The sequence below is a fragment of the Microtus oregoni genome, unplaced genomic scaffold, assembly GCF_018167655.1.
Source record: "Microtus oregoni isolate MIOR12 unplaced genomic scaffold, Mior012 000015F_ref0000493, whole genome shotgun sequence".
Classification (NCBI taxonomy): domain Eukaryota; kingdom Metazoa; phylum Chordata; class Mammalia; order Rodentia; family Cricetidae; genus Microtus; species Microtus oregoni.
This window is the reverse complement of record NW_024543074.1, coordinates 43,359,982-43,369,506: the sequence shown is the minus strand read 5'-3', so window position 1 is coordinate 43,369,506 and position 9,525 is coordinate 43,359,982. Positions and strand designations below refer to the sequence as shown.

General features: G+C 47.2%; 1 protein-coding gene across 1 annotated transcript; it reads left to right on the top strand.

Moving 5' to 3' along the window:
- Positions 1 to 2,698: 2,698 nt before the first annotated feature.
- On the top strand, positions 2,699 to 6,501 carry Hint1 (histidine triad nucleotide binding protein 1). The gene is made up of 3 exons (XM_041664883.1): positions 2,699 to 2,916; positions 5,752 to 5,856; positions 6,190 to 6,501. The coding sequence occupies exons 1-3, from the start codon at positions 2,806 to 2,808 to the stop codon at positions 6,352 to 6,354; spliced, it is 381 nt and encodes a 126-aa protein (XP_041520817.1). The 5' UTR covers positions 2,699 to 2,805; the 3' UTR covers positions 6,355 to 6,501.
- Positions 6,502 to 9,525: the final 3,024 nt, after the last annotated feature.

Genomic DNA, 9,525 nt, shown 5'->3' with positions numbered 1-9,525 from the left:
TGTGCGGCCATACATGGAGGCAGAATATTGTATACATAATAAATAAATCTTTTTTTTTTAAAAACTAATGCTTATGCATAGATATGATTTACCAGTGATTGTAAAGTACAAATAATGACTTTGATAGCAAAGAATGGGATACTCTGAGATTATCAGGAACCACTATCAATAATTTTGTCAAGCCAGGCATGCATTGCTGGCCTGCAATCCCAGCACTCTGAGGTGGATGCAGAAGGATCAGAAGTTTAAGGACATCCTTAGTTATATAGCAAGTTGGAGGCCAGTCTAGGCTATATAAGACACTGTCTCAATAATGGTGATAATAATTTTGACAAGACAGAGTAGTCAAATGTTATACATAGCAATTCGGGGGAAGAGTTACATTTTTCTTTTTAAATATATTTTATGTTTAATTATGTGTATAAATATGTATGTCTGTATGTGCATATATGCACATGTGATTGAAGATATCCTGCTAGGCCAGAGACTTCAGATTCCCCTGGAATTATAGGCAGTCATGATGCTTATGCTAGCCTCTGAGAGAACAATATGTGTTCTTAACTGCTGAGCCACCTCTTTAAGCCCCTAAAGATTTTTTCTTTTAATTTATAATTTTATTAATTTTTCTAATTTTTTTTGCATCAATTGACCTTTAATGTCCAAAAGAGGCATGGATACAGAGCATAGATGTGGCAGGGTCTCAGTCCCTGCACCAAAAATGTGAGATGAACAAAAACTAGACACTTCCAACTGACCAGTCTCGGAGGGTAGGGAGAACCACAGATCTGGACATTTGTAAGAAAAATAAAACCTAAAATAAAACATTCAATCTTGTACCCAATGAAAGGTCTGAACAGGGAACTTGGTCACCCTCCCCTGCCAGAATTAAAGAAAAAACAGCTCAATACACACTAAGGCATCAGGAGGAAGGGGCATTCTTCTGCCTTCCCTCACCCCCAAGAATGGGCTGGGGGGAGCTAGATTTTCCCCACCCTTACAGTGTCACCCCACTCAATGTTCTGAATGTGACTCATTAGCACCAGCAGTTCAATCGGCAATGACGACCCCCACCCACCCCAATCATGTCAACAGCAAGGTTTCCTTTGCACCCTCTCTGGAGGGTCCTCCCACTCAGTCCTTCACCTCCTGACTCCCAGAGCTTCATTACTGTACTTCAGACCTGTTCCAAGGAAGCCCCTAAAGATTCTTAGTTTTGTTTTTTCGAGACAGGGTTTCTCTGTGGCTTTGGAGCCTGTCCTGGAACTAGCTCTGTAGACCAGGCTGGTCTCGAACTCACAGAGATCCGCCTGCCTCTGCCTCCCGAGTGCTGGGATTAAGGCGTGCGTCACCACCGCCCGGCGACCCCTAAAGATTCTTAATATGGCCACTTGGAGATGGTCAGATAAGAGAACCAAGAACATGCCAGGCAGTGGTGGCACAGGCCTTTAATCCCAGCACTCAAGAGGCAGAGGCAGGCAGATCTCTGTGAGTTCGAGGCCAGCCTGGTCTACAAGAGCTAGTTCCAGGGCAAGCTCCAAAACTACAGAGGAACCCTGTCTCAAAAAACCAAAAGAGCCAAGAACCAAGGAGAGAATCTAGTGAGGTGTGGAAATTGAGAGTAATTGTGCAGAAGAAAACACCATCCAGAGGGGCAGTGGAGGGAAGATGTTGAAACAAGATAATGGTAGCAACGGTGGCAACCCGCGCCAAAAGATCTATATGACAACTGGTAGTGTCTACAAAATTTTGGGAATGGAGGTCCCGACAGGAAGGAAATGGACTCAACAAACCAAAGATGACAGAGTAAACACAATATGTAGAAAACACTTTTGAAGAGGAGCAAAGGGATAGAGGGGAAGAGGGTTGGAGGTGGGACCAAGGGCGGTTGGAGCATCTTTCCTGAAGCTAATTACTGCTAGGAAGACAGCCCCAGAGGCTCACAAACAACTGCCACCCAGGTAGGTCTCATCTCTGTAGATTTGGACTTAATTGATCTGGAGTGTGGCCAGAGATGTTGAAAGGGCCCCCAAGTGATTTTTAGTATGTAGTTAAGATTGAGAACCAGAGCCATATACAGCAACAAAACAAAACACCTGATGCAAGACTTTATACCTCTAGCCAAGACCTCAGCTAACGGAGGATTTAAATGACCAGGGGTAAGAGCATTTGCTGCTCTTGGAGAGAACCAGGTTTCAGTTCCTTTCACCCACATGACTCCCAACCACCTTAACTCCAGTTCCAGAGAATCCCAGACACCGGACGTGGAGACACTCTCATACATACTGGCAAAATACTCATATACATAAAATAAAATAAATCTTAAAAAAAAATCAAACGCTAAGGTATCTCAGACAGCAACCGTGACGAGCACCATTTTAGTTAGAAACAAGCTGTTCTGAGACAGGGTCTCAGGTAACCCAGGCTGGCCTCAAACCCACTCAGTATGTTGCACAGAATAAACTGAACTAACATCCTGCGGCTTCCATCTCTCTCTCGAACTCTGGGATTACGGATGTGCAGCAGCAGGCCCGGTTTTTAGGCACTGGGGATCAAACCTAGAACTCTGAGCGCGCTTGGCAAGCACTCCACCATACCGAGCCTCCTCCCGGTGCTGGCAAATCAGACTCTCCTGCAGAGGCGCAAAGAAGGGCGTCCGCCCATTTCACGCCCCTGCTCGCCGCAGTCGGGCGCGGGCGCCAGTGCGCATGCGCAAGACAGCCGGGCGCGAGCCGGCGGTCCCCGCGCGCTCCCGCGGTTCCTTTCCCCACCGTGGCCGCGGCGCGGGAAGGACAGCGAGCGGCTGCGATGGCTGACGAGATTGCCAAGGCTCAAGTGGCCCAGCCCGGCGGCGACACGATCTTCGGCAAAATCATCCGCAAAGAAATCCCCGCCAAGATCATCTTCGAGGACGACCGGGTAGGCTTGCGGCCGGGAGACACGCCGGCGTTCCCTGAGGAGCCGCGGGCCGGAGGCGACGCGCGGCCCGGCTGGCCTGGCCCTGCGCCCGCGTGGCCCTGCGGCGCGTGCCTGCGCTCGGGTTACGCGTTATCGGCCGCTCGGCCCGCCGCGTGTCGCGGCCCGGGGGAGGTGCGGCCGGTGGCCCCGGGTGGTAACGACCCGTAGGGTGACGCCCACCGGGGCCCGCGGCCGCCACCCACCTCGCCGGTGTCAATCTGGTCCGCGAGAAACCCGATCGTGCCCCCGGCGCAATCTCCGCGGTCTCCCGCGCGCCGCGGTCCCCGCACTGCCAGGTGACCGGGGATTCGCGGGCCTTCCGCTCCCCGTTCCCGCCGCAGACTTTGCCCCTGGAGAGCGGAATCAGCCCCTCAACCTTTTAAAAATACTGCTTTAGTTTTGTTGTTGTGCCTTTTTGTTTTGTTTTTAATAAATCGGCTTCAAGTACCCCAGGCTGACTCCGAACTCGCGAGTAACCAACTGGGGCTAACCTCTAACCGTTGAGCCTCCCCCCTTCCCCTCCACCTCCCAGTGCTGGGATTGTAGGCGGCCCACCACGCCCTCCTGAACGGGAAAACATTTATGGTGGGGCTCAAAGGGTTGGTTTTTTTTTCCCCCTCTAAGAAATATAAAATACGAGGACGCATTAACGCTACTGGTAATGTTCACATAAACTCGAAACATTTACCCCAAATTTAATTCGGTTCCTTGAGGTGAGTTTTATGTAAATTGCATTTGTTGTAGACTCTAGTGTAATCCCAGCATCCAGAAGGCTGAGCCAGGACTTCCAGGCCAGCCTGTCTTACAGAGTAACTCCCTGCCTCAAAAACAAAGCAAAACACTTAAAGAAAAAGCTGTAAACTCTAATTCCCGCAGTTGGGGATGTAGAGGCAAGAGAATCAGTTCAAACCCAACGTCGACTACATGGGGACACCATCTTTTAAAAACAAACCCAAACCAAACAAGCATAGTTTGCAGTTGTTTTGATACACTGATCTTTGAAATAATGACTGAACTTCAGTCTAACTGGCTGAAGCATTCTAAATGATACAGCATTTTTTAGCATAGATCAAGTAAAAGTACTCCCTAGCCAAATAAGTATGGCTGGGTTCTGTTAGGAAGGGAGCAAGAGATTTAAAAAAAAAAAAAAAACACAAAAAACAAAAAAAAACCCAATACCTGCAGAGTGAAAAAACAAAACAGGAAATTACACAATCATGACTCTGGAAAAGGTAGGAGGAGGAGGGGAATCAGGTTTGTTTCCCAAATACTAGATATGGAGGCAGAGGAGATAGTTCACTGGATAAGAGTGCTTGCTCTGAAGATAAGAGAACCCGAGTTCAAATCCCCAGCAGCCATGTAAAAAGCTGGGCATAGCCGCATGCATGTACCTGTGACTCCACAGTTCGGAGGCAGAGACTGGCAAAGTTCTGGAGCTGCCTGGCATCTGGCCAGCCAGCTTAGTCACAAACAAAGTTCAATAAGGGACCCTGTCTCTGCTCAGTAAGATGGAAAGCAATACAGGAGGGATGTGTGTAGGTTACACAGGCACATACACAAAAAAATGAAAGACATTACTAACATGCTAGGGAGGGGGTATTTGTAGGTTTTCAGGTTGAGGAATGTATAGCATTTTGTTGTTGTTGGTTTGTTTTTGTTTTTTGAGACAGGGTTTCTCTGTATAACAGTCCTGGCTGTCCTGGAACTAGCTCTTGTAGACCAGGCTGGCCTCAAACTCACTGAGATCCAGCTGCCTCTACCTCCCAAGTGCTGGGATTAAAGGCGTGCGCCACCACTGCCTGGTAATGTATAGCATTTTTAATTCAACGGTTAAGATTGGTTTGATTCCCAGTACCCACATCAGGTGGCTCAGAATTGTCCTACTCCAGTTCCAGGGGATCCAGCATCCTCTTCTGGCCTCCATGGGCAAGGCATGTACATGGTGCACTTCCACACAGGCAGGCAGGCAGAATCCTTATCTACATGAAAATAAATACATTTTTTCCCTTGTTTTTTGGTTGTTGTTGTTGTTGGTTTTTGTTTTGTTTTGAGATAGGGTTTCTCTGTGTAACGGCCCTAGCTGGCCTCGGAATCTTTTTTAAAAAGAGAGTACAGAGAGGATCATTGCAGGGGGAATAGCAGGCCCTGAAGATGAAGATAAAGAACTATGAACAGTGTGACTTGAACCATAGGACTTGAATGAGATCGGCCTGGCAAGGTTGATGGACTAAATTTTGTTCATTCATTGCCTTAATACTGTTCTATTACTGTGAAAAGACACCATGACCAAGGCAACTCTTACAAGAGAAAACATTCAATTGGGAGCTTGCTTACAGTTTCAGTGGTTTAGTCCATTATCACCCTGGTGGGAAGCATGGAGAGAGTTACCTGGGATCACTCCCAGATGGCTAAGCATTTGCATATATGAGCCTATGGGGGCTGCTAACTCAAACCACCACGTTCATCAAGTCACAGACTTGGTGCCACTGCCCCAGCATCACTGGTTGTCCTTGATCACTCAGTCTGAGTCCTATTTTCTTGTGGTCATCATCCCGCTCACCCTTTACTTTTTCATAACTTGTCTGACCTTTAATAGTTACATCTCTGCTTAGAGTTTGTCTTCTCTTAAAATTCTAAAATGTCATGAAAAGGATATGAACCCCCGTGCATTACGTTTACTTCTGTTTTCTTAGCATCTAATTCAGTGCCTCCCATTTGGTTAGTCCTTCATACTTGTCAGAGAGTATGTTTTAGTCTAGTGGAAGATATACTACAGCTTCTGTTTCTTTCCCGTAGTGTCTTGCATTTCATGACATTTCCCCTCAAGCGCCAACACATTTCCTGGTGATACCCAAGAAGCATATAGCCCAGATTTCTGTAGCTGAAGATGACGACGAAAGTGTAAGTAATTTCTAACACATTTTATATCACTGATTGTTGTTGTTGTTGTTGGGGGGGGGGTTGGTTTGGGTTTTTGTGTGTATGTTTTGTTGGGTTTTGTGTGTGTGTGGTTTTGTTTGTTTGTTTGTTTGTTTTGAGACAGGGTTTCTCTGTAGCTTTGATTGGTGCCTGTCCTGTAACTTACTCTGTAGACCAGGCTGGCCTAGAACTCAAAAAGATTCGCCTGCCTCTGTCTCCTGAGTGTTGGGATCAAAGGTGTGCCCAGCTTGACTGTTATTTAATGGAGAGAAGTGTACATTTCCTGTGTTTAAGAAACTTTTTGTTCTTTTCTAGCTTCTAGGACATTTAATGATTGTTGGCAAGAAATGTGCTGCGGACCTGGGCCTGAACCGGGGCTTTCGGATGGTGGTGAATGAAGGTGCAGACGGGGGACAGTCTGTCTACCATATTCATCTCCATGTTCTTGGGGGTCGGCAGATGAATTGGCCTCCTGGCTAAGCAGGTTGGGGCTAATTTTCCCTTCTCTAGGTAGTGAGTCAGTTGGCAAGCTCCAGTATGTTAAATGGCACACATAGTTTTGCCTGTGTATGGAGAAATTGAAGAGATCATTTAAAATCCTGTGTCTAATAAAAGACAATTGTTGCATGTCTCTGAGTGGATTTGTTATTCTGGAACTGCGTGTGGTGGAATGAGGAGCGTGGGTTTGTGATAGAGGATTTCATTGGTGTGTTGTTGGAGATCAGACTTGGGGCCTCAACAAGCAGAGCAAAGGACCTGCCAGATAGGCCTACAGCTTTAATCCCAGCACTCAGGAGACAGGCAGGCAGATCTCTGGAAGTTCTAGGCCAGCCTGGTCTACATAGTAAAGCCCTGTCTTCACTATAAAATTTCTTGGCCCATAACCCGAGTTTCTTGGTGTTTTCTTCCCAAAGAGGCCCTAGCATTTGAACACTGGTAGAGTACTTAACTCCTCCTTCTGCCTTCAGTTGTCCTGGGACAGACACCCACATTTCATGTAGCAGCCAGTCTGTAGGATAGCCCATGAGAATCATCTTCTGGTTTGGCCCATGAGACTAGCAGTTTGGCAGAAGGAAGGTCTGAGAACTGAGGTTAGGTCTTAAAGGGTAATCTGGCTTACACTGTAGTCTCTGGAATGGCTTTCTGCCCTAGGTACGCTTATGTCCAACAAACTCCTTACCTCTGCTATGATGCTGTAGGCAGGAGCGGCCTTCGTTAGGTGATTGAGAGATGACTGGATTCCGCCCTCAGGAAAGGCTTTGCATAGTTCCTTGCCAAGTGAGGATGAATAAGAAGACAGCATCTGTGAGCCAAGGAGTGGGCCCTATTGCCATTAGAAGCCACCCAGTTAATGGCATTTTACAGTATCTGGAACAGGCTGTGGCACTGGCTTTTTGGAGAAGCCAGTATCTATGGCTGAGGGACTTCAAGCAGCCTGCTAGAGAGGCCTGTGCTGAGAACAGACCTGCCAACAGCTAGTGGTAATGTCCCAGTGAGCAAACCACACTGGCGTTGGATCCCTCTAGTGCTGGAGTTACACGTGGGTGCTGGGAACCCAACTCTTACCCTCTGCAAGAGCAGCAAGCGCTCTTTCCCACTGAGCCATCTCTATCTTTGGCAGAGTGTTTTACTGCAGTAATAGGGAAGAATTTAACAGTTCTGTCACAAAAACAAGCTTGTACCTGAGTGTACCTCATGGAGCATCTGCCTAGAGCAGCATAAACGTAAGGGGCCCATGCAGGCTCTGAACACCCCTCCTGTTTGAGAGGCCTTGCCCTGCAAACCTGAACTGAAGAGACCAGCGAGAGTTGCTGCTCTCCGAGCTGGGATACAAGCCCTTGATTTAGGCTTTGCCAATCAGATGCACTTATCTGGGATTTTGAATCTGAAACTAATGACAGAAGAACAAGGACAGTGGACATTTCATTCTGGTGTCCGTGGCAGCGGCTTCAAGTTGGCAGGCACAATGATGTCTGTGTTGCCAACCCTTGGATCCAGTGTTGAATGCCAGGGAAGACAACAGTGCAAGCTGGTTCCTGTGTCCAGTGGCAGCAGGGTGTCCTGCACACTGGCTCCCTGACTCTGCTTTGCTGGTGGTTTTTCTGTATAACTTGTCTTTATTCCTGCTTATTCCCTGAGTCAACCTGTGGGCCATCCATTAAGCATTGTTTCAGGGAGGTCCTGTTCTGATCCTCACCGAACGGTGGGATGGACTGGTAAAGAGTGGAGACTGGCTAACTGGACTGGTTTGGGGTGAGGCAAGGAGAGGCCAGTGAACAGTGAGGGAGTGGAGTTTTCAGAGCCTGTGAAAAATACCAAAGAACTGGACTAACTCATTAGTCATGTGTACTGATGTGCCAATTAAAGGCATGGCGTAGGGCTTCCAAATGCGGTTATTATAGGAACATATGAAGGGTACAGCAAGATAAAGAACTGGGCAAGTCTTCTGACTGCTACTTCGTTTAATACAGAGTTTCGGGCTGGAGAGATGGCTCAGTGGTTAAGAGCACTGACTGCTTTGAAGGAGGACCCAGGTTCAATTCCCAGCACCCACCTGGTAGCTCACAACTGACTGTAACTCCAGTCCTAGGGGATCTGACACCCTCACACAGAATATATATAGGCAAAACGTGTAAATAAATCAATCTTTAAAAACAGCATCTCACTATGTAGCCTCTGTAGCAGTAAGCTTTGTTACTGGTCACCAGTTCACAAATAACAACACAAGATTGTTTATTAATTATGAAAGCTCAGCCTTGGGGATGGGAAGGATGGCTCAGAGGTTAAGAGCACTGGCTGCTCTTCTAGAGGTCCTGGGGTCAATTCCCAGGAACCAAAGGGTGGCTCACAGCCATCTGTGATGAGATCTGGTGCCCTCTTCTGGCCTGAAGGGATGCATGCAGGCAGAACACTATACATAATAAATAAATCTTAAAAAAAAAAAAAGGTCAGCCTTAGATTAGGCTGTCCCACTAACTCTTATAACTTAACACATTTTTATTAATCTGCGTTTTGCCTCATGGCTTTTACCTTTCATTCTGTATGTCTGACTCCCTCCATATCTTGTTGGCATCTCTGAAAACCTAGATTCATCTCCTGTTTCCTTTCTCTACCCGGAAGTCCCAACTAAACTTCCTGCCTAGCTATCCATTCAGCTCTTTATTAAACCAACCATAATACATATACATAATACATATTCACACAGTGTCAAATATCCCACAACAAGCCTAGGCTGCCCTGTGTAGGTAGACCAGGCTGGCCTCAAACTGGGCAATAATGACTGTGGATGCATGTTGAGTGCTGGGATTAAAGGCATACACAAGTGTGCCTGGCCTGACTGCTTTTTTGCTATTCGGGTTGTGTGTGCATATGTAGTTTATGTGTATGGGTGGGGGGCGGGTCAGGCACCTGTGCACATGCATGGAGGCCTGAGGAGGACAGGGTCTCTCTCTTTCTACTTAGAGCTATCTTAAGACAGAAAACTCCAGAGATCCTTGTGTCTCCCCATTCACTGCTCTGGTTGCAGACAAGCAGGAGAGGCCACAGCTGGTCTCCCGTGAATCCCAGGGATTTAAACCCAGTTGTCACGCTTATGTAACACGTGCTTTAATGCACCGAGCCATCTTGCCAGCCTCTTCATGTTTTCCCACG

What these genes read in the sequence shown, in the direction of transcription:
- Hint1 (XM_041664883.1), top strand. Translation starts at nt 2,806, where the DNA reads ATGGCTGACGAGATTGCCAAGGCTCAAGTGGCCCAGCCCGGCGGCGAC. An exon ending in TCATCTTCGAGGACGACCGG is followed by an intron (nt 2,917 to 5,751) that starts GTAGGCTTGCGG and finishes TCTTTCCCGTAG; the next exon opens with TGTCTTGCATTTCATGACAT. An exon ending in CTGAAGATGACGACGAAAGT is followed by an intron (nt 5,857 to 6,189) that starts GTAAGTAATTTC and finishes GTTCTTTTCTAG; the next exon opens with CTTCTAGGACATTTAATGAT.